The sequence below is a fragment of the Populus alba genome, chromosome 6 (assembly GCF_005239225.2).
Source record: "Populus alba chromosome 6, ASM523922v2, whole genome shotgun sequence".
Taxonomy (NCBI): domain Eukaryota; kingdom Viridiplantae; phylum Streptophyta; class Magnoliopsida; order Malpighiales; family Salicaceae; genus Populus; species Populus alba.
In genome coordinates this window covers 11,475,334-11,501,413 of record NC_133289.1, presented here as the reverse complement: position 1 = coordinate 11,501,413, position 26,080 = coordinate 11,475,334, and the positions used below count along the sequence as shown (strand labels likewise).

At 31.1% G+C, this 26,080-nt stretch overlaps 2 protein-coding genes across 2 annotated transcripts; both read right to left on the bottom strand.

Moving 5' to 3' along the window:
* Positions 1–1,021: 1,021 nt before the first annotated feature.
* On the bottom strand, positions 1,022–3,582 carry LOC118048525 (pectinesterase/pectinesterase inhibitor PPE8B). The gene is made up of 3 exons (XM_035058249.2): positions 3,133–3,582; positions 2,366–2,920; positions 1,022–1,833 (listed from the first exon to the last, which is right to left on the bottom strand). The coding sequence occupies exons 1-3, from the start codon at positions 3,464–3,466 to the stop codon at positions 1,136–1,138; spliced, it is 1,587 nt and encodes a 528-aa protein (XP_034914140.1). The 5' UTR covers positions 3,467–3,582; the 3' UTR covers positions 1,022–1,135.
* A 14,585-nt stretch (positions 3,583–18,167) lies between these two features.
* On the bottom strand, positions 18,168–24,576 carry LOC118048526 (protein ecdysoneless homolog). The gene is made up of 5 exons (XM_035058250.2): positions 23,361–24,576; positions 22,591–22,929; positions 21,473–21,606; positions 18,927–19,096; positions 18,168–18,548 (listed from the first exon to the last, which is right to left on the bottom strand). The coding sequence occupies exons 1-5, from the start codon at positions 24,458–24,460 to the stop codon at positions 18,369–18,371; spliced, it is 1,923 nt and encodes a 640-aa protein (XP_034914141.1). The 5' UTR covers positions 24,461–24,576; the 3' UTR covers positions 18,168–18,368.
* Between the last annotated feature and the right edge of the window lie 1,504 nt (positions 24,577–26,080).

The window sequence follows — 26,080 nt, the reverse complement described above, 5'->3', positions numbered from 1 at the left end:
CATGTCATACCAAGTATTATCAAAATAAATTTATAACATGAAAAAAAAAAAACAAAAAATTGTGTATCAATAACTACCTAAGTGTCTTTATTTAGCTAAGTTCGCTTATAAGGCTTGGGTGGCTTTTAGATTTTAGATAGAGTTTCTTTAATGTCTTTATAAACACCACATCCTCACAACTACCACTGTCAATTATTAAATTAAATACCTTATTTTTTATGATGCATGTGGAAAGAAAGATTCTAGTAAAATTCCAATCTTTACTTGAATCACCATTAGATGTCAACAAATTCTTTTGAATGATTAGGGTAGCACCACCATATATATATATATATATATATATATATATATATATATATATGTTAGGCTGACTACAAGATCTATTAGTCATCTTATTGTTCAAAACTTTTAAACCCTTTTAACCCAGCTTCATAAAACAAGGGGAGAGAAAGTGGTTTCTTTTTTCTTTTTTATCTTTTAACAAGGAGTTGTTTATATATATATACCTATTAAGTGGTGCCTAGATGGGTTAAAGAGTATGTTTATCATTATCTCTTGCTTTAAGTATTTTGATAAATTGGTATTTTGTTCATGATTATCTTGAAGTGAGTTTTTGTGTTTGGCTAAATGATTGGAATAATTTTTAAGCAGAGTTAAATCATCCAAGAAATTTGAATAAAATAAAAATAAAACGGGGGGATAAGATATCCAACTTGCATGCTGTTTGTTGTATTATTTATATATTTTTTCTATTTCTCAATTTTCTCTCTTTTTTTTTTTTCAAATTTTCTCACTGGTTTTTTTCTTGTTGAATTTTTTCTCATATATTTTTTTAACTTGATTTTTCTTTTTTCTTTTTCAATACCCGCTAAAAATATGTAGAAAAAAGAAAAAGAAAGTAAAAATTATGAAAAACTCCTAAAATGACTAAAATTTGGGAAAATAATGAATTTGTATGAAAAGGTATTTTTGTGATTTGTTTTTTTAATTTTTAGGAGAGTTTTGATAAAAATAAAAGAGGGGTCAAATTTGGGTTATGGTATACTTATTTTTCCAAAAGCCAAACTAGTCTGCAATCCTTGGAACAGCTTCAACTAAAACATATTAAACAAATCGAAAATCATGATTACATATTCTAAACTTCCAATCCTGCTGTGTATCTCACTCCTGTTGATGGCAACCACAAGTTGCCTTCAATGAATTGGGCCACTGTGTAATTATAAGCCTGCGTGGAATCGTTCAACATATGAAATCCAGGCCACTTAACCCTGCTACCTACACCAGCTCCTGGGCCATAGTTGATGTATTCGCCGTAGTACAAAGTATCCAAATACACGTTGCCGTTCCACTCGAGCCATCCTTCTGGCCTTATAGCATTGCTCATGTAGGACTGCATAATTATGGTTCTTGAGAAATTTTTCCAGGGTCTACCAAGGTAGGTGTAGGAGGAGTTGACATAAGGCAAGAGATCAATATCTGCTGAGATGTTGCAAAATTGGAAAGAGTAGCCTGTTGGTTGACTTGGGTCCTTCCGACCATGAGCTGTTACCGTGTTCTTTTGGTCCGGTAGGCCTTTTCTGGCCAGAATCTGGCAGTTTTGGAACACTGCAGTTGCATCACCGAAAATGAAATCCACCGTCCCACTGACGCGGCATTCCCGGTAGAATTGACGCATTGTATGTGTATAGAGTGAATCCTGGTAGCTCTTAATTTCACACCGGAAGAAGACTGATAGGTCTGAATCTGATCGGAGAGCAACTGCTTGGTGTTTTGAAGGTCCTGCGGTGTTCTCAAAAGTGATGTCTCGAGCTATGAATCCTCTGCCGCTGACCGCTGCAGACAAGAAAAAAGTAGTGTCGTTGTCGTAAGATTAGCTACTGATCATACTTCAGAAAATTTTGAAAAACAAAAGTACTGCATCATATGCAAATCAGATTCTTAATTGACATAACGATCAGGTATAGATGGTGCACTTATGCAATCATGTTCAATGAGTAGTAATTATCAAGGCCAGCAGGCCATGACATGTTACTATTAAAATAAAATATATGGAAATACTTCAAATTTCTATATGGATGAATCGAGTTCACAGAGTCAAATTTCTATATAAATTAGTCATATTTATGCCATGTCAGTGTCACTTCAAGGCATAATTATTGAAATACTTCAAATAGAAGATCCAAACAATCACAACACTGTCTACTATGAGGAAAATAACATGCAGATCATCTCACATCTCAGGTTTGAGAATATCATTTTTTATAGTAGTATTATTATTATTATCGAACGCAGATAAAATCCACATCAAATCCATCTTATCCATAGGCAAATAAGCAAACCACTAAAATTGATAGTTCCAGCTTACCGAAGGTTGCAGAGCGAAAAGTTGTCCAACCATCGATATAGTTCCGGTTACCGGTAATGACTGTAGCATTCATACCCTCTCCGACCATCATCAGATTCCATTTCTTCTTCTTGATGTCCACATATTCATTGTACACACCTTTCTTAATGTAAATGATGTGTCGATGCATGCTATAATCAGGTGCAGCTGCTACTGCATCCATTATGTTAGTGAAATTCCCAGTCCCATCTGCTGCTACAATTACATTAGGAGTGACCCCATTTAAGACTAACAATTTGCGGTCTTCATGCTTAACCCATGAAGGAAATTGGTCATTATTGCCACTTTTGCTACCACTGAAGCCACCTCCACTGGACTTGGAGTTGGTATGTGGCTTCACATTCTTGAGAAGTTCTTGGACTGATGAAGTGATTTGGTTAAGGCTACCTGACACCAGACCTTTAAGAATGTTGCTTGTACCATCAAATCCTTCTATGCATGTGTCCTGGTTAACAAGTGCAGCACTTAACCATGTCCTTAAATCAGAACTCAAATCGCCGGTGCTGTTGTGTTTACCTGCAAATATAATGAAAATGAGAACTGAACCAAATTAAAGAAGAGGATGAAGAATTTTACATAGTAAAGATGAGGTCCCCTCTATCTTCCATGGCGAAAGAGAGATTTGGTGGATACCAATTGGAACCCCACTACTCTCTTAGCATTATGTAATACAAAAATAAACAAACAAACTCAAGACTGAATGCAAAGAAGAGGATGCTGTTCTTTACCATTAGGATTCTGGGAAGCAGACATGGACCAGCTCAACTCATCAGCAGAGAAGTCGAGCAAGTCAAGACAATCAGTTATGGCATTGGTAAGGCGATTGTCACCAAAAACATTGCCGAAATTTGAGATTATAGAGGTGACATCTCGGATTATATCAAGAATGGTCATCAAAGATCCCACAAATTGATTTACAGGTACCTTCAAGCAGTTACTCAGGAGATCATCAGTGATGGAACTTGCATGTGCCGTGCATACAGGGAGGAAAAATGAAAGCAGCAAAAGGAAGAGTGAAAGAGTTGAGATTTTAGACATTCTAGCGGGGTGTGAAAAAGTCATCGTGGAATGAATGTAATCGAAGTCATAAACAAGAAGAAAGAGACAGAGAGAGAGAGAGGAGGAGGGGTGTTCAGGACATGGATTTGTAATGTAGAAGTGAAGACAGGTGTGAGTGAATATTTAAGGCAAAGATCAGATGGGTGTTAGAGGGCAGGTAAGGGAATTTAAGACAAGGTGATGGCATGGGTCAAAATGTGCTAGAGGGCTGAGATGGGGTCCTCTCTCTCGTAACTATTCTTTTTTTAATATATATCATCAATGTGTCGGCGGTCACACTTTTTATTTTTATTTTTTTCAGAGTCAAATGGCCGAATCCATAAATACCAAAACAATTACATTACACCAAGTCATCAAATTAATAATGAAATTCATTTTAATTCTTGCAAATTTTGTTTTTGTTGCTCTCAAATTTTGTATTCTCTTCGTATTGCATGCTATGATATGTTTGGGGGTTTCGGAGATCGTTACAAGATTAAATGACATATCAAATTTACATGCAAGGGTTTTTAGTCATTGTAAAACATAAAATTAAAAGAGTAAAGACTAAACTTGTTGTTCATAGAATATAGTAGTCTTATCCCATGGGTATTTTTCAAGAGGTATGTAAGGCTATGCTTTGATCCCTTAATGTTTATTTTTCTTATATATTGATCCCTTTTCTTTTGAGAGTTTTCATTTGGATCCCAAAAATTTGTTTATATTATAATCTCTAAATCTTGAGAGATGGGAGAAAAAAAAATCAGAAAATTTGATAGAGAAAGCTCTTGGGTGGCTGGATTACAACCACTAACAACTTTAATTTTAGTGTTTATAGAGTCAACTTCGAGAGACGAACTTAATGGAGGTAATTTTCACTTTTAATGATGCTAAAAAAAATAGATCAGAATTAAATATTTGATTTGATTTTTTAGTTTTTTAGTTGATTAAAATGTGTGTTGTTGTTAACAAAGAGGTTATGGAAACTCATGAGATGATATACTCAAGTTTTTTTTTTTTTTTGTGAAAACAATTATTAGAATTTGGGCTTTTATGGTTTAAAATGTTGGTCAAAAAATTAAGATTTCAAATGAATGATGTGTTATGTGGCTTTATAGGTGATGCATCGTTCACCTATTTAAAAATAAATAATAAAGGCATACAACAAGCAATTCTCCTTTTAATCGAAGGTATATACTTCTATGTTCAAAAACCTGGGTTTTAAATAGTTCGAACGCGTAAACTCATTCTTCCAGCTCATGCACAATTTGCCCCCTTCAATTTTTTATTTCAATATTTTTTTTTCTCTTTTCGCATTTTTTAATTAGATTCTTTTTAAATGAATTTATTTAAGTTATGTTTAAATAATCATCAAATTATGCTCTTATTTTCAAATAATATTAGTGTTTTTTTATGGTAGTATTAACAATTTTTTTTTTTGAATAATTATATTTGAACTTAACATGTATAATTTTCTAAATGTGAATGAAATATTTATTTTTTAATATAATTTTTCTCAATTTTATTATTCTTATATTTTTTTAATACATTCATGTTAAAATCATCAATTCATTATTTTTTTATCAAAACTTTCATTAAAAATTATGATAAGTTTTTATTTAAAAAATAATATTTTTGATAAATAAAAAAGTAAAAAAAAATAATTACCAAGGGAAAGTTCTTCTGATTAAAGAGATAACTTTTTATATTTATTTAAAATTGTTAAAATACTTTTTAATATTAATTTTAAATACTTTCAGTTTATACCTTTGAATCTAGATTGTATACCTTGAGTGAACTACCTTATAGTTAAACCTAGTCTACTAAACACCAACTATGGTGACAAAAAATATATTCATTGAATATTCACACGTCTTCCTACCATAATGGAGCCTATAGAATGGTGATATGGCAACATCTATATCCGAGTATAGCCCTTGTGATGTTATCTTTTCCATTTAATAATAAACTATTAGTCTTGAAGGGTTTTTATCTCAATGATAGCCTCTAAAATAGATGTTATAATGTTTTTCCCTCTTGGCTTTCTTTTCATGCAAGTTGGTATGGATCATAGATATATAAAAGTATATGAGCCATAATGTAAATGATTACAATCTCTTATATTACTTTCTCTTCTTTTTCAACCTTTGATCACTTCTTACATAATTTTTGTAATCACACACAACATATTCTTTAAGGTCTTTTTTCCTCCATCATAATGTTAACTTAAGCATTAAAAGGTACCATAAACCTAACAAGAGACTTGTTTTGCAGGTATTTATGAATCTCAAGTCCAGTAGTCTCAATCTTTTAATCCATCCATCATCATTTTAAAGACTTTGATCTTGTAAAGTTTTCTATAAATCTCATTGTGCATTGTCTATGGAAAGTATTAAACAAAAATCAATTCAATCTCTTTTCTTTTCATATATTTTTTAATTATTTTTATGATTGACAACCTAAAAACTCCAGGATATCAAAAGGTCATATATTCTATCATTCCATAGAACATTAATGAAAGGTCATGTCTCTTCAATATTAAATAATTTATCCATTATAACCACCACCTACAATCCTTAATATGTGTAAACAATTCTAGTTTGAAGAGGAAATAGGCTAAATTGGCATGCAATAGAGTAAAAAAGAATCGCTTCGCTCGCACAATCTTTAAAAAAGTCATTCTTATCATCAAAAATATTATTCTACAAGTTGATACTTGAGACATGATAGAAAAAATAAAAGTCCAAGAATATTACAACATATAACCATGATTGTGATAATAGCCACTATCATCACTATCATTCTCTATTAGGGACTTTTTTGGGTAGTTCAAATAGGAAGAGAACATGAAGAGATGTTAAGTCTATAATGATAGAGGCCTCGAATGCAAAAGTGTACAATCTTTACTAGGTAAGGGCCTTTCTATTGGAAAAAAAATAAATGTATTGGGCACTTATCTTTTGAGAGATTTGATTTTCACCTAAATGAATTTAAACAATAAAAATAGGTTCATAGATCTAAAAGAACACATATAAAACATGTTTAGCAACTTAAAGTTGATTATATAGGATTCATACATTATGTAAAATACTCCCTTTATAACTTTATGAGGTTTAGTCTAGATGTGGAACCTTATTTAAACCCTTGATCCATTATTGGCATTAAGTATCTTTTGTTAAAGCTCATAAATCACTTTAGCATAAACATCTTAACCAAGAAAAGCTTCACATAATTGTTCACCATCACTCAAAGAGAGAACGAAGGCACTAAGGCTTATTTGAATATATTCAATGAAGAAATATTGAAGGTAGAAGGTTTATTAGAGCTAATTATTATAATTACCTTAATTCATATATTCCATAACCTACACATTCTCATAGGAAAAAAATCTCTTAAAGGTGTGGTAAGAAAGTCTAACCCTTGTTTTCAAAACTATAAATGTCCTCCAAATATGGTAAGTCTCTAGATATTTCTCAGGTCAACAAGAACAACCACTAGAATAAAGCTTGTTATGTTTAAAATTTTCTCCGTATATAGTTCTCCATAAAATGTTTTTCATAACATGTTCTTCATTAAGTATTGTCCATGTAACATTCTTCATACAATTGATCTTTATGAAAATTTCTCAATGAGTTATTTTCTATAAAATATTATTTATATGATTGATATCTATGAAGCTTTCTTGACTAGTTGCTCTTTATATAATTAATCTACATGAAACTTTATCCCTATAACTGTATAATCCAAGTACAAAGGCATTTTGTAACCTAAATATAAGATGGCTCTTCATATGTTGTTTACATAAGATAGTCTTCTTCCTAGGTGCAAGACATAACTTATTTTTAGTATGTAGACATTCTTTACTCAGGTAAAAGGAACAACTAGTACGAGAAGATATTATATTATACACCTTGGTATAAAATGGCTTTGTATGTGGTTTTTGAATAACAAATTCTATACCCTAAGTATAAGGAGCAACTTTGCTTGATTATAAATACATTATTTACTCTTAGTACAAGGAACAACCTTACCTAGGTATAAAAATAACCCACCTTATCTAGGTATAAATGCAATCGTTAGTGATGGAGCCTATACCCTTAAATCCAACTATTACATTATAGGTACATTGCTCTTAGTTAAGCTTGTATAGTTAAACTAGAATGTTCACTATTATCTATAAAGATAAAAAAACATATGCATTAAATGCTCACACATCCTTCTGTCATAATAAAGCCCATAAAATAGCACTGTATCAAGCCTATACCTAGGCAATGACCTTCATGATATCATTTTTTTCACCCAACAATGAACCATTAATCATTAGAGGTTGTTATCTTAAATGTTAGCCTCTAATATAAGTACCTCAATGTTTTTCTCATATCTACCTCTACATCCATGCAATTTGGTGTTGTTCATGTCTATATAAATCTCTATTAGCCATTAAATAAATTATTGTAATCTCTCAAATCACTTTTTTTTTTCAACTTTTGATCATATCTTATAACTTCTTTGTAAATAAATATAACACAACCTTAAAAACGTTTTTACTCTATCATAATACTAACTTAAATATCAGATAATCAATCTCCTAAGCCTAGGAAGGGACTTGTTTTCCAAGTCTTCATAAAGTCCAAGTCGAGTACTCTTAATTTTCCAGTCTATCCATTAGCCTTGAAAATACCTTGATCTTATAGTGTTTTCCATAAATCTCATCATCATACATGTACAATATAAGATTTTGAATCTAAACAAATTAGGCATTTAGTATAATTCTTTGTAATCATGTAAGCTAAATTCTTGTGCGAAAATAATATTTCTAAAAAAGGAAGGCGTGTCTACCTGGTGGGCTAGCTTTTTTATTGCATTTACCACCTTTTCAAACGATTAAAACTAATGTCGCATTCAGTCTTTTTAAGACTTTCTTGTTTACTAAAAATTCCATGAAAATGGATATTAAAGAAATAGTTTATTTTCTGGTGTTTGACTGTGTCTTAGAAAAATGAGTTAGAAATTAATTTCTAGTGTTTAGTTGTGCTGAAAATTAAGTTGGAAAAAACTTATTAGTGTTACAAACTTTCATTCTTTGACACATTAATCAGCCTAGTTCAATTGAGTTTTTGTTAGGATGTTGTTTTCATATATATTCATCAAATTTTTGAATGTTTACATACATTATAGACCATATTTTATATCTTTTAAGCACTAACATTAGAAACACCATTACAAAAATATTGATACTAATATAAAATAATTAAATAATTATTAATAGTTTTCTTTAAAAAAAAAAAAACTAATATTAAATCCCTATGTTTTCATATTTGATTATAACCTAGTCTTATCATTAGTTTTTCATCACATTTAAGATTTGAAAAGATTACTTTGATCATCCTGTAATTTAGTTATTTTTTCACTTTGCCACTATTCTTTGAAAAAATATAGTTTACATCTTGAACTTTATAAATTCATAACACTTTATATAATGGCAAAAAAAATCAACAAAAAAATTTAAACTATTTGCAAGATTGTCATTACATTTTATTTATTGACTAAAATATCCTTACTACAGAATAATAAAAATACCACCAAATAAAAAATGACAATCCAGTAAGTACTAGGTTGCTAATTTTATTTTTTACTTTTATCAAACATTTTGTGTACACTATAATTCCATTTGATTTTCCTTATTCTTTTTATGTAACTCATATTCTTTTATTTTATTTTTTTCATGCATACCCATCTAGCTTTCTATGATCTTCATCAATTTGGCAGTCTTAACCTTATAATGATCTTGAATAATGTTTTACCAGCAACTAATTGGGCATCAATTTCATGGCACCTTTAAGAGGATAAATTCAGGAAATGTTGTTAATTCGAACATAAAGATTGAAAAAGGATTTTTATCACACATTTTGTGGAACTAGAAAAACCAAAACCAAATACAAATACAAGAAGAAAGCGTAATTTTGCTTTTACTTCGCAGATCACTAAATACATAAAATTGTAACTAGAATGCACATAACCTATTATCACCTAATTATTATCATTGTCACATGATAATCTAAAAGATAAAACCCACCCCTCATAATACAACATATACAACAATAACAAACCGATTAATAAAATCAATAACTTGGCTTTAAAGGTTAAATAATATAGTAGCATAAATTTAGCATAATGAGTGAAGCTCTGAAATCAACCTAAAAAAAAACAAGGACAAAACATAATCATAACTAATTTCTCATATTCAAGCTTATTAGCCTATCAATAATTAGACAAAGATGAAATACACTTCTTTCTTATTCATACACATTGATTGAAACATAAGTAGATAAGTTGTTGAATTTGCAAGTTTTTTTGGAAAAAGAAAAAGAAAAAATCTTAGGTTAAATGGCAGTGAATTTGTAATAGAATATAAAGGATCTTCTATTAAAAGCCTAATTGTTTTTGAAGAATGACAAAAATATAATTACTCTCATCCATAATTCATTTTGTCTCGGTTTATAGTGAATTCACTACCCCATTCAATTTTATTTTTTTGTAATTTTAATTTTAAAGGTATTTTAAAAATTACATTGTGCTTTGAAAATGCAAAAAGAACTCATTGTCCCCAATTATTATGATAATGAGCAATTGGTTCTTGTGAAATGATAGTATTGCCCCTAATAGGTAGCCTAATGGTTTTTTGTAGAATAAAAAAAATATAATTACGTTGTTCTCATCTACAATTTATTTTGTCTAGATGTGCAGTGAATTCACTACCCTATTCAATTTTCTTTTTCTTTTTTGTAATTTTGATTTTAAAGGTATTTTAGAAATTACATTTTGCTTTAAAATGCGAAAAGACCTCGATGTTTCCAATCATTATGATAATGACAAATTGGTTCTTATGAAATGATAGTATTGCACCCAATAGGTAGCCTAATGGTTTTTTTTGTAGAATGACAAAAATATAATTACTTTGTTCTCATCCACAATTCATTTTGTCTAGGTGTATAGCAAATTCACTATCCCAATCAATTTTATTTTATTGTATTGTAATTTTGATTCCAAAGATATTTTAGTCATTACACAGTGCTTTGAAAATACAAAAAACCCTGTTATCCTCAATCATTATGATAGTAACAGAGAGGTCCTTGTTAAATGATAATGTTGCTCCTAATAACTAGCCTAATAGTTTTTTTGAAGAAGAGCGAAAATATAATTACATTATTCTCGTCCATGATATATTGTGTCTGGTAATATAGTGAATTTACTATCCTAATGATTTTTTTTGTAATTATAATGATATAGATGTGATTAAAGTCTTCCTTGCTAAAACTAATATCTAACAATAGCAATGATCATCCAAAGGCCTAACGAAATGACAATGATCATCGATCAAGGCCGGCCTTGGATGATCATTGCTATTTTGTTAGTTATTAGCTTTAGCAATGAAGACTTTAATCACATCTATCTGATTACCATAGCAAGCATGGCTCGGCTAAATTGAACACACACACACGAGGCTGAAGCTGCTCTCTTACTGAAGAAACAAGAATGTACATAGAATGGAAATGCATAGTAACAGTACTGTAGACAATGTGGCCAATAATACTACAAGAATATACCAACAGAGGGACATAAATGTGGCTATCAAAAGAGATATCTTTCCTGTAGTAATATATAGAAAGAAAGGAAAAGGAGCATAGAGGGATCTCTTTAGACAATTGGAAAAGATGCATGGGAGAGATGGCATTAAAGAAGAGGAAAGCGAAAACGCGTTTTTTTACAGCTAGCAAAGGAGAAAGCACTCGACGCGGTCTTTAGCTTTTCCACGCCTCAAATTCATATATATACAGCCAAAAAAATCCTTATCAAGCCTTCTATATATATTATATAATTATCAGCTATTTTCTCCGTCAATTAATTGTAATTTCTGATTAATATATGAATGATCATAAGCCTCTTGAGACCCACTTCACTAGTGTGCTAATGTGGGCATGCATGCCGTCTCCTATACGTTGCATGTGCTTTGCTCCTGTCATCTTATCCTTTGAACTAGCATGCTTTATTCTCAACATAATATAATTAATTAATATATTATGTTTTCATTTTCTAACTTTATTTCTTTTTCTTAATGTTTTCATGAGGACGGTACAATAAGATGCAAAGGCTCTTGATTACGAGGGGACCTTGCCCTAGCTTAGCTTAGCTATAGTTATATATGATCTCTTCTTTTCTGTGTTTCTTCATTATAGAAGAACAACCTCACATGCTTGTGCTCCACAATCGGCTAATACCTTTTACTATATTTGATCATTTCACTCGGGAATTGAACACACCATGATGTGGACCATGTGTGGGTGGTTCGGTGAGCAATATTATCTTTTGTGAGATTCAATCCTCTTATTATGAATATGAATAATGGGAGTTCATGCTTGTTATTTTAAAAAATAAAAATTATTTTTTTCACGGTAAAAACTGTATTTTCTTATCGTATTGAAATATTGATTTAGAGCCGAATAAAATTAATTTAAAATTATATTAATTGAGTTTCGAAACTTATCTTTTAACATGAGGAAATATGAAATTCATTAACTATTAAATTGTTAATTCTTTTTTCGGTGAATGAATTTTAATAATCTCTTCTCAAATGATCAACTGTCCTTGATTTTCAGTATTAATTCTTTTTTTTATAGATTTATTTGCTTAAAAAATATATTTTAGACTGATTTATAATTTTAAAACAATATTAAAAATGTATTTCAATATGAAATATTGTATTAAAAATATATCGCAAAATTTATTTTATTTTAAGAGTGTATGTGAAAAAAAAAAATCTTATTCTATTTAACATATATTCTCAATGCGTTCCAAACTAAAAAAAAAAAAAGTGATAAATAAATATATTATAATTTGAAATTTAAAATATAATTCTTATTTAAAAATATGTACAATCAATCAATTTCTCTCTTTTTTTTTCCTTTTTTTTTTTACGGTGAAAAATCGAAATACTTCAAAAAGAAGAAGAAAAGCCATTAATATTTTCAACCAATGGAGAAGTTTATCTTGACACGATTTCTTTCTCTTTTGGAATAACTTGAAGGGCATGCATCAATCAATCTCTCTTTTGATGTTAAATGTGTTTCAAAACATTGGAAAAACATGAAGAAGTTGAAAGAAAGTAGAAGGCTCTCATCTTGGACCTACCTGCAACCGACTTTTGGCCGCCTCTGTCTCCTGACATGGTTTGTACCAAATCTCTGATCTCTCTTTATTGTGATTTGTCAGAAGAATGCTTTAGCTCCACATTTCCAAGCCCTTGATCTCCTTATATTTCTTTGCAAACAAAATTATATTCGATACCTAACACGTTTTAAACTTTGATGTGATTAGAGTGTAGATTTATTATAGTTTAAATTTTATAAATTTTAAAGTTATTAAAAATTTATATAATTGTTAATTTTAAAATACGTTAAATTAGTTAAAAATGTGCACAAATTGGTCTAGACACCTATGTTAATAATAAAAATTATTTAATAAATTTCCTAGTAATAAGAATTTGGAATTAAGTGGTTTGTTTTTCCTGTGATCTCAGGTTCAAACCTTGTTGTTGTTAATATTGATGGCCACTAGAGGTTTATTTAGTCGTTAACTTTAGGGCCCGTAAGGATTAGTTGGAGTGCGCACAAACTGAACCGAACACCTCACATGAATAAAAAAAAAAATAGCATTAAAGTTTTATTAATGTAAATTTTAGTTTAAATAATTTTTATTTGATGAGAAATATTAGAAAATAATATAAAATTATTATTATAATTTTACTTAATAGCTAGAGTTTTTATGGAAGATGATTGTGTGATATGATTTATTGACAATAATTTCAATTAACAGGCATAAAAGTCTTAACCACGTGCATGCCAATAATGTGTAGGAGTGATTTTTAAACAAATGTATTTAATACTTTATTCGATTGGTCAACATTGTTGATGAAAACATCTATGTCCGAAGTCGAACTTACCAACCCCACCAAGGGATACGATATGTCTTGTCTAAATAAGAGAAGACATGAGAGATTGCGATCTTAACTCTCAAAGCTTAGGTTCCATTTGTAAAATGGACTGAACGCTCGGAGGAAATCCCTCGGTACCTCCCATTTCCTGGCCTCTTATGGGATGAGTTATTGGATTTATTCCAATCGGCTCCACCCAAATATTGGGCCGGACGGAAAGCTTCTTCTTCCTTTTTTTTTTCTTTTTCTTACGAATATCTTATAATATTTCATTAAAAAAATTAAAAAATTCTAAATTTAAGCTTTTGATTTAGAGATGTTTGAATCTTTTCATCTAGTTCAGTTGGTTTAGTGATTACTAGAAAATTCTTTGGGGATGTATTTGTTTTTTTCACTTTTTTAACACAATAAAACTATTATTTTACTCCAAAAGTTAATAAAATTTAGAATAATTGATTAAGAGGTTTTTTTACTTTTCACAATATTTGTATTGATAAAAATATTTTCTTGTCTTCAAGATTAAAAAAAGAATGGGTTGTTGGATAATGGTATTTTAGGTTTTCTCAATTTTCATGTACAGTAAAATAACTCTTGTAGCCTCAAAAAAAAAAAAAAAAGATTTGACTTAGGGGGTATTTTGGTAGTTTTACTTAGGATATTTTATGTAATTAAAAAGATTATGAGGATGTTTTAGTATTTTTCAAGAATTGAAATACCAACTTTTCCGTCGCGCCAATAGTTTTTTAAAATTTTAATTTTTAATTCTAACTTTAAATCTTTCTTGTCTTAAATTTGAGTTTACAAGTGATTGAAGATTTTAAAATTATTTGCTTAAAATAAATTTTCTTTTTGTCACTAATTTTTAACTAGGCAATAATTTTGATCAAGCTTGAGATTATGGAGTCTTCATATGTGGTATTTGATGGATTTGGATACATGTTAGATGGGGGACAATAGAATAAAATTATAGATGTTAGCAAATTAATAAAAGATAATGGCGAAAGCGTTGAGTTTAATTAGCAAACTATCTACTCTCTTTCTCTTTCTGACATTAAAAAAAAAAAAAATCCCTAAGGTAAATATTCTCCTTTTTATTACAACCGAGAGAATCCATTTCTCTTAACAGACAAGAGAGTAAGACATTATACGGTGATTTTCTCTTATATATAATTATATATTGCACTATAAACAATAATATTGAATTCATTATCTTGCCATTATATATATATAGGCTAATAGTTAAGGGTGAGATTATGAGCTATTTTGACATTTTAAAATTGATCAGAACAATTTTTTATTTGCACAATAAAATTATATTGATGCCCTTAAAAGAAAGAAATTATTAAGCTGTCTCAATTTACCCTTATAATAGGTAAAACATTGGACTGAAAATGGGAGCTTCTTTCGTCTTTTCAGTTATATAAGAATAAAAAGAACTACTTCCCTTAGAGTTTATATTTTTAAGCCTAGAGTTAGATGGTATTTTAGAGATTGCGCTACTGATTTTTTTTTTTTTTTTTTTTGGTTATGGGCTAGAAGCAATTTGCTCTTTTAAAAATGAAAGAATTAAAAAAATATATTTATACGACCATCTTCATATAGCATATGCGGCTAATTCTATTGATCCAAAAGGTCATTTCAAGGTGGTGTTCTCTTAATATTGGTATCTCTTTCATGAACATGTGGCATGTGCACCGAAAAGAATTCCCATTTGATGTTGGTGATTATTTTTTTTCTTTCTTTTTTCTCTTTTTTTTTTTTTTTTTTTTTTTGGTGTTTGAGCCTTGGTTTTTCAAATTAGCTCCTAAAATTATTATTTTTTTAATCCTTGTTCTTAATGTTATTATTTTTTTATTTGAAATAATTTATAAAATTAAATTTTTGTTTTAATTTAATTCTCATTAAATTTTTTGCTTTGTCAAATTTCATTCTCATTTTTTTAATTGTAATTTTTGAAATCTAAGATAATTTTTAAAATTGCATATATTTTTTTAGGACTCCACCTCTGTCAATTTTTTTTTCTATTAAATCTTATTTTCATTTTTTTATTGTTTTTTTTTTTTTTTTTTTGCTTTGCAATATTTTCTAGATTGGTATTTATTTTATCATATTTTAGCCTTCAACATATAAGTGGTTTGGATTTGACCTTTTTGAATTAAACATGTGTCTAGGATTTCACGGGTTGTAAATTTTGAAAATTAACCCATTTTTATGAGGTTCACCTAAAATTACATTTGGTTTTTTATTATTTTTTAAGTTAATATTTTTTTAATTTCACCATTTAACATTTATTTAATTAAATATTAAGCTTTGTTTTTTTTTCTTCTGCTTTCTATGACTTTTATTTTGTCCTGTTTCTATGACTTTTATTTTGTCCTGTTTTTATTCAATTTAGTTATCTCAAGTTTTTTTTGCTCATTATTCTTTGTTAATTTTATTTTTTAAAATAAATTTTATTCATTTAATCGGTTGAACATAGACATAATCTCACTTTATTTTGTTTGGTTTCTTTAGATTTCGTCGTACATTATAATATCTTCAGTTGTTGAAAATTCTATATCATATAGCTTGCCTGTACTGCAATAGTGTGAGCTCCAAAGCGATCCCATTATGCTCATGCCCTTCAAATTTTGGAAAGTTTTCTGTCAAAGAACCATCTCAATCCTCTAACACCCCCTCAAGTGAAAGCTCTTTGGGCTTAAAACTTGCACAGGACATTACTTTGTGCTTAATTTTTATTCAAATAAATGAGGATGGTGAGATGACCACTGGGTCATCAAGGCTCTGATACCAAGTCAAAGGATTCTCAACCCAATAGGCTGTTAGATGAGGTTCTATATTATTCTATTTATTGGCAGCTCTGTTCCTTCATTATTCATCAATACGTTTACAACTACAGAAAACTAAGAACTTGATTTAAGTGCAGCGAGCACAAGATAAGATGATTAAATAGATATATTGAGCTTTGAATTTAAAGATCAAGAGAGAAAGGAAAACCAGTGCGCAAGGTAACCCACTAGCCCCGCCGATGAAATTTCTAGCAGTGAAAGGTTTTACCTCAGTTGCAAGAGTTCACCATCCTGGCAGTGTTAGCACCTGCTCCGGTATTCTTATATACTCTCGAGAGATTAAAATTTTGGGATTGTGATAGCGATAACGGTTTAAAATATTAATTATCAATTTTTCCAGTTTTGTAAGCTGCACATACCTACCCTCATGCTCTGCAATTTGTAATTTCGATTTCGTTAAATGTCTGGCATGATGAAATAAATCAGCACCCAACATTTCGATAGTATATTGAAATTCATTAAACAAATTGGTTCAGCTTAGAACACTGCATTACAACCCAGAGACAACCATTTGGGCCTTAAACTTGTATACAGATTTTGCTAGAGCCTGACTCGAGAGAGATTTTTCTCATCAAGTCAAACCAAGACTCCGTTTTTGTCAGCTATCCTCGCCATTGTGTCCGAGAAAATCTTTCTCGGGTTATCCCTTTGAGCTTATTTCATCAGTAATAGAATTGGTCCTTTTACATTAGGGGAAATAGTATGACCGTATCTGCTGGGTCAGAATTCAAGGAAAATCGTCACGAAAATGGATTTTTTAAAAAAACATATCACAGTTTTATCATGTTGCTTATACTTATTAAATATTGTTATTTTTTAGCGTAAAAATATAGTTGTTAAGCTTCAAAAACAATGATATTTAATAAATGTTGCACTTCTAAAACACGACATGATCAAACTCCAATCTTCAATTTCAATCGATTGATTAATTAGATCTAGTTGTAAAAATTAGTCTTTTGTCAAGCTTGTAAACTTAAAAATAAATTCCAATAAAAATCTTAAAAAGTTAGTGTTCATACAGTAGTAAGTAATTCTATACAATCAAGTATGAGTCTTCTATAACTAAATAAAAATTTACTCCAAATAGATTACGTGAATGACATAATAAATACATTTATGGACCAGCAAACAGTTTAGACTCAAGAAGAGGTCTGTTCAAGTTAGACTAAAATAATAATTCAAAAAACCATAATTTTTTCTCTGATTATTGAAATACATTCAAATTTTTATAAAAATTTCTAAAAATCATTTTCTCTATAATAATCAGTACATCTACAGAAATCATTACACGAATCAATAAAAATGAACCACAGCCCCTAGTTTTGATTTTATGACCTTTTATTTTTAAAATCAGATTTTAATCATTTCAATTAACCATGATTAAGCCGGAAATAGCATAATTTAACAATGTTACACTTTTTTAACCATGTTGTGCTAGTACAATATGATCAAACTTGCTTTTATATCAATTCCTTAATTTTTAAAAAAAAATGATATACTAATCGCGCAATTTCTCCCTCAAAAACATCATTATGATTTGTGAGCCATAGGGTGCAAACCCATTCGCTCAGTGATGAGTTGGTGGTATCTTTCGTCATCTTGCCTTCAGAACTCCTCCAGCTCATTATATAATGACAAATGGCAGGTGAATTACTTATCAACCTCTTCACCATTAGACGTGAGATAAGACCATCTGGAAGAGAGACTAGTATAAGGCAAGCCTTTTCAACAATAAATGTGCTCCCGCAGGCAGACCTCACCGCACCCCACTCTAGGCAATTTCGCTGGTTTTCAGGTCTGTTTCGTGTAAATTCAATTCCTGTCCTAAAATCGCATCCACCACCTCATCCATAATCCAATTCGGAAGTTTCAAACGTAGTCAGGCTAAATACAAACTGATCAAACCAGAAATTGGATAGCTAACACTTCAAACATTATATTAGATGGTTCAGAGTATATAAGTTACATGAGGAAATTCTGCATCTAAAAGTCCAGTTGACACCAAGTAGTGCAGATGGGTTACCTCGCAAAATCATGAACACCATTGCACGAGAAATATGAGATGAGGGGAGAAGATGTAATGGCTTCATTTGCCCTTAGTGGTATCTTGAGGGAGCTGTAGACCCATGAGCCCCAGCAAATTGGAAGTGGGGCCAGGTTGTCCTTGTTGAGATGAATAGGAATCAAGCAGGCTCTTCACCAGGTTAACATCAACATCCACGGGAGTAAATTCTTCATCCATGCCCTCCATGGTATTTGATGTCCCCTGCACGTGAATAAATTCATATATCTCATAATTTGATCTAAATACTTGACGCAACAGGGCACTCTAGGAAAAAAAAAAAAAAAAAGTACAGATATTGTAAACTCCTACTTTTAAATGTGCATATTGTCTGAACATTTTGCTTAAACTTCATTAACTAGACACTACATGGAGCAGAGCAAGAATAAACCGAGCATTTGAACCTCCTCTAAGAACCCACTAAAAAGAACACATGCAAAATAAATAAATAAATAACACCCCTCTAGAAAGACAAGTATCTTCTCATGCACATTACAAGGCATTTAACTGAATAGGAACAAAATATGGCTGCCTAATGCAAATTTCAGCAGACTCCACACAAGCAAAATATGAGAAAGCTACCTCGTTTTTCTTGGACAATTGGTCGTCTTTACGAACAAAACTTTTCTTAAGGGTGGTGTTCTTCAGTTCCTCATTCAGAGCATCAGAATAAGTGTTAATGAAAGCGTCCTCCCCATCCACATTATCCTCAGAAGCTTCCATAATATCATCATCTTCAGACTCATCTTCATCTGAGAAAAATAGTTGCAAGTAATAAATTAAGAACCAAAAGAAACATGGAAAAGAGCCTTCCATTCATGTGCTAATGCTTTGTCTCAAAAAAGAGCTGATATGCTGCATGCATGAACAAGATGTAGAATCACAACAAGATCGCCAAATCATGGGAGCACACTCAATCTTCAAGGGACCAAGAGAGAGAGACTAAAAAACTATAATCAAACACTATATTAACATATACTAAAAGTGCTCTTTCTTTTATAGTGGCGTGATTATTGTTCACTATAACAATTATTGTGAAATGAAGCAGTGTTTTTTTTTTTTTTTTTTTTGCTCTTCTGAAATCCAAATTAGCACTCAATTATATATATTATTTTTTAGGGAGTTAAATTGAAAAACAGAGGACTAAAAGGAATAAAAAAAAGAAGTGAAATAGGCGGCTTTGAAATTTGTCTTAAGAGTTCAATTTCATTCACCATCTTTTTTGGCTCCTTTTTTTGTTGTTGTTACCTCATTTTTTTATCGTATTATTAAATTAATTAAGATTTAATCCGGTTATTGAACTTCTTTTACTTTTTTTAAAAAACATAATCATTTCCTAAATTATTATTTTTGGGTTAAAAAAATTTTGACCTGGCCCACAGCATTGCAAGGGCCACTAATCTAGTTTCTTTCTAAAATAAATAGCCCTACAAAATCTATTATGTGGACCCGCATCATTCTGCCCAAGTTAAAAAGAACTTGAGGATGGAAAGTTTGTCTAGGGATAAGAATCCCGAAGCTCGAGATCCAATGCAAGAAAGTCAGCCTCTGAAATCCATGTAGCATCTAAATTTGGATGACATAACCATATGAAAACATGATGGCGAGTACAAGAACATCTAAGGCCTCATTTGTTTCACAGAAAATGATTTTTAGGAAACCAATTTCTAAACTTTTTCTGTGTTTGTTTATCATTAGAAAAATTAATCAACGGAAAACACTTTCCAATAATCAAAAAAAATTTAGGCGTTTTTCCAGAAAAGTGTTTTCCTTTTATTTTGGGCGGAAAACACTTTCTGGAAATTGTGAAAAATTTAGAAATATCATATTATTTACTGATTATATTAAATTTGATCCTCAAACTTTTGATTGCTATATATATATTTTGCTTTGAATTTTTTTTTCCAATTTCATCCCTTAGAATTTGATTTTTATATTAACTTTGGTTTTATTTTTATAATTGTTATTTGCTTTTCCCTTATCATTTTTTAATTGAAATATTTTATCTATCAAATTTGGTCCTCATTCTTTTAATTGTTACTTATTTTATTTGAAATAATTTATGAAATGATAATAATTATTATTTTAATTTCTTCATCTTTTAATTTTTTTATTTGTTAGATTTGATCTCTATTATTTTGATTATTATTTATTTTATTTGAGATAATTTATGAAATTATATTTTTTTTCAATTTCATTCTCATTCAACTTTTTAATTTGTAAGATTTGTTCCTCATTGTTTTAATAAACTTGAAAAAAATAAAACATTAATAATTTATTTTCTAACTTATTTTCCATGACATAACCAAACACTGGAAAGTGTTTTCCAACTTATTTTCTATTACACTACCAAACATCGGAAAATAATTCACTTTCCCGAAATTTACATTTTAAAAGAAAACTACTTTCCAGCAAACAAACAGGACCTAAATAAGAGTTTGTTTTTCACCTTAGTGGATCTCCCAAATGAAAAATCACAACATGCACTTTACTTCAGTATAAATTTTCAACTTGATCTAAATTCACCAAATATACTTTGGAGCTCATGCAAGTTAACTAAATATTCTCTAGCAAAGATGAGTTGGCTTTATGTGCTAACACAACAAAGAGCGGAAAAACCCAGAACATCCAGACAATAGGTATCCATGTGCATGATTAAGCCCTGTGATTTATAACAATTTGAAAGCTTACTAAGCTCCCAGCACAGCCACGCACCCCAACCAAACTCCATCCCACCCAAAAAATAAAAAACAATTGGCTGCTAACAGAAAAGGCTCTTAAAAAAGCATGTAAATTCTAGCAAAAACAGCAAACTGACAGTTATCTTATGCCGTCAGACATCATATTTTAGTTGTAGCTTTGTTGTATATTATTGTGCAATAAGTCTAGCCTTAAGATTTAGAAATCAAAGGACCACATAAAATTTTCCAACCAACATCACTACCCTCTAGACAGAGAGCTCCTGAAGGATAGGAAAAGCTAATTAGATTTGTGTTGCTGCTTCTAGATTAAAATGAGGTGAGACTCGACCAGCTAACATAAAAGGAAGAAAGTATATGATTCCCACAAGCAGCACATGTGAGAAAAAAGACATTTGTGCAACATAACAAACTAAAGAATAAACCTACCAAAATCCATGTCAGATGAGGATACTTCTTCAGAATCAACATCAGTAGCACCATCTTTAGGGCCATAGCGCTTCATTACTGATTCCATGTCATTTAGAAAACACTCCACATCAAGGTCCACCTCTTTCATATTCCTTCAAATAAAAGCAGCAAAATACATGAATGTTGTGCTTAATTGCTGATCCAATCTAAAGAACAGTGCAGCATGGATCAGAAACAGGCAATTTAGGCTAAAATATAAGAAGGGAGAAGGGAATAAATCTCTAGTCTAACCAAGGGGTGTTGATGCCTCTTGTTCCCTAGAGTACATAAGCAACATGATTCAGAAAAGACTATCATAGCTCCAACCAGAGATCAACAATGGTATTCTAATCACATAACTAGCAACTGAAAATAAACATTATTCCTTTACTTCATTGAATGAATGGGTATGCAGCATCTTAAACATGTCCATGCAAGGCTTTAAATCAAAAGGTTAACAACATATAATATATGTAATAACTTCACATCAAATCATTTTAAATCTGAACAAGGAATGACAAAAAATCTGATACTAACAAACAAGAAAAGCCAGTGGCTAGAAAACTTAAAACAGATCAAGGAAAAATGGCACTTGACCCTCATGAATACAGATCTTATAAACATAAAAACCAGGGGCAGCCAAGAATAAATTTTCTATCAGGTATACTACCTCAACATACAAGTTATGGTGCATTATCCTGGAGTTAATGGTTAAAAATAAGTTCTATCTAACCCCACCACCCTTCCAAAAAAGAAGAAGGAAGAAGAAATGAAAGATTAAAAAAACTGAAAAGGGGAAAGCAAGTTAAGACCTGACAAACTATGTTTATACAAAATGAATTGAAATCAGGAAGTTAAGTTCAGCCCAAGCTAGGGCAGATTGGAGTTCAGGAATTCCTAATACTAAAGTCACCAAGGTACAACACTGTCTAGCCAATACAATTTTAAAAATCAAAGTTAATAAAAATGTCAACCAAAAAACACAATTTTCATGAGGGAGATACATTTGAGCATTGATCTTTTAGAATTATACAATTAAACTAGAATTTAGGCACAAGATTTCTGCAATTCTGAAACCCTAGGGTTTATGTACAAACCTGTTTTCTGGAACCTCCGCTCCCTTGTAACTTGAAGCTTTATCCACGAATGCTTGCATGGCTTTTGCCATTTCACCAAGATCAAAATCATCAAAATTACTACTGGATGAAGGACCAGCATCTTGTGACTCTTTTGGCATCTGTTTCTTTTTATGTTTGGCATTGTAGAGATCCATCTCGTTTTGTCTCTCTTGTAGAGCAGCATTCAACTCATCTTCTCCACTATACAGCCAAGAATCATCATCAGAAGGTGGAACCTCCTGGCACCTAAAATCATCAGCTGAGTGTGGTAAAGCAAGAATCTCATCAATCCGTCTCACTGGAGCACTCATCATTTGACTGCAATAGCATTTCATCATTAGAAATGACTAAACAACAAAAACCAAAGAAAACAACACTGCATTTGTGTAACATCAAATAGTAATCGGGTTTATTTTGCATAACTCTAAGGAAAAAGGCTTCCAACAGCCATTAAAATATTGATATTGTGGCATCCACATCTCATATTTGAAAATCTGAAAACAATTATAAAAAGAGATGTGATGCTGGATGCATGGCATTTCTACAAACTGCAACAGATAATCAATTTTCCTACAAAACTACAAGATGGAACCTGATGTCTAATAATTCATGAATCTTCCAGCTTTGCTGGCCAATCATATTTCCTCTGCTAGGGGATAACCAATTCAGCAATTTATTTAGAGTTTGACCACCATCATATAAACAAACCATGCACTAGAAACTCTTGCATTATCAAGAAAAACAAATACCTGGTCCTCGAAAACAAGGTACTATTTCGGTAATACCCCTCAGCATTCTCCATCAACCTCTTGTAATCCTTCGAACCTGGCAAAAATCCTTCAAAATACCCACTCCTCTCCAAACTCTCCTTGTACTTCAACCACGTGCTCCCTTTACCCTCCTCTCCTTCCCTCCTCCTCTGTTGATACATCATCTCGAGCCCACAAGCAATCTTCATACCTAACTCCGCCTCCAGAAACGCACCCAGGTCATCTCCTCGATTTGGCATACGATAGCACTTGGGTGCCTGAAACTTCTGCTGCATTAACTGAGCATACATAGCTCTAGAAAGTTTTATCACCGCACAAACCAACTCCTCCTCGTTCCCTTTACTAAGAAATTTCTCCATTTTTGCCGCATACTTCATTGTATCAATATCCCTATCATAAAACCCCTCCACCGCCAAAGAAATCAAGCACGGCTCCTGCTTTAAGACCTGTGCCACCGATACCGGAACCCTAACCCTAGCTTGATGCATATTTCGCCTCGCTCTTTCTGGATAATCAGAAATCCGACCCTTCACCGCAGTCTGAACAGACTCCGCCGCACGTGACTCACCCTCGCAGTCTATCAAGAACTTCAAGGAATCGATCAACTTCGGGTTGGGTAACCGGCTTTTCGGAACAATATGGATGTCACCGCGGCGAATAAACACACGGTTATCACTGGTTTCGGGGTTAATCCAGCGAGGGAGATGAAAGGCAGCTTCAATGAGGAGAAATTCACCGTCGTTGTCCCAGACTCGAATGGAGAGAGAAGGGAAGTGGTGAGAGATTTGGAAGAGAAGGAAAACAGTGAACCACTCATCTTCAATGTTGTCGCCAAATCGGAGCTTGCCGTGGAGGTGAGGGAGAGGGGGAGAAGAAGAGGAGGAGAGGGAAAGAGAGAAGGGTTCGTGTTGCCAGATGTAAGAGGAGGTGTAAGGAGAAATGAAGTCAAGGATTTGGAGGTAGAGGTGGAGGGATTGAGAGGAAGCGGAGGGATTAGAGAGGGAAGAGGAGTCCGGGAAGATAGCGTAGTAAACAGTGTCGTCTGGGACTCGGGAGTGTGCTTGCGACTGGTCAGCCATTTTGATAATTTGGGCAGAAGGGAAATCAATGAAGCATTTGACAGGCGGGGAAGGTGATAACAGAGCCAGAGAGAGTAAGTACTTTCTGGGGAAAACCAGAACCTGCCATGTTTTTAAGCTTAATTTATTTATTTTCCACAACTGAACAGAGGCCGAGGAGGGGCTCAATGGGCCGATTCATGGCCGAATATAAACTCACGGAGGGGGCTTCAGTCTTCCTCGGGACTTGCTTTGGGCTACTTTAGAAATTGAACTTTGAAATCCTTCCACCTCATTTCTCGAAGAGAGATTTGCGTATTACCTTTACCTATCGTATTTTCCCCGCTTATCAACAATTAAGGAGGTAGCCTTTTTAAGAAAATAAAAATTATTTTTCAATTTTTTTCTTTTCTCAATAGAGTTTTTTTTAGATTTTTATTTTTAATTTTATATGTTAATGTTTTATTGATTTTAAATTAATTATCATAATTTATTTTATGAGATTATTTGTTATTTAATGCATATATTTTTTTAGAAGAATATATATTTTCTTGTTTTTATTTTATCTATTTTTTATTATGATGCTTTTAAAGTTTTTTTTTCTATTTAAAGAGGATATTTTTTCTAGTTTATTTCTTTATATTAGATTATTATAGTCATTTAGTTTTTTTTCCTCTTATAATGTTTTTAGGTTTTAAAGATTTTGACATGTAACCAACTTTATTATTCTTCGTTCTCGTTTATATCATTATCGTAGTTTAACACAAATATCATGATATTTAATTAGTATACAATTTTACAAAATTTTGTATTTGTTATCACATTATTAAGTCAAATTATGATATCTCACATCAAAAATAAGTGTTCAGGGTTAAGACTATATAAGTAGTATTGGTTAATAACCTGTTGTACGAGTTTGGGGACATTAAGCTCAGAAAATGAGCTTTCGTCATCAAGAACAAAATCGTGAGGACAATAAAACTCAAAATGAACAATATATAATAGGTTGGGTCGGGCTATTACACAAATTATGCTTTTTACTAGTTTTCTAAGTTACCTTTAAACTCATCAAATTATATGGATTACATTATAGAAACTTTAACACTAGTTAATTTTAAACTAAAATTAAATAAGGAATCTAGTTGGTAAAATTCAAGATTAACTTGTTGAGTCATATTTAATAATAATATCAAATAATTTATTATGAGCTGAACAACTTTTATTTACGATTAATTTTTTATATATATATCTGACTTGTAACATAACGGGGGAAGAAAAACCTAGTTGTTTTTCTAAACTTTATAGGATGCCACTTGTTTTTTTTCCGTGCACTTTGAAAATCTACTTTCATTTAATTTTATAGTTTTTAAAATAAATATTTTAAAAATTCAAATGATTAAAATTTTGAAATAAAAAATATGCCTTTTAGATAAAATTCTTTTTTTCTTGTTAATGTAATTTTTAATTTCAATGAAATTTTTTTTCTTATGAATAGCATGGTTATTTAAATGAAAACTTAAAGCAATTAAAATAGATAATCTTACAAATATAAATGGTTTAAATTTAGTAGGAGAAAAAATGTTTCTTTAGTCAAAAATCTCTTTTTTATTATTCATTTATTTTTCTTATTTTGACTAAAGC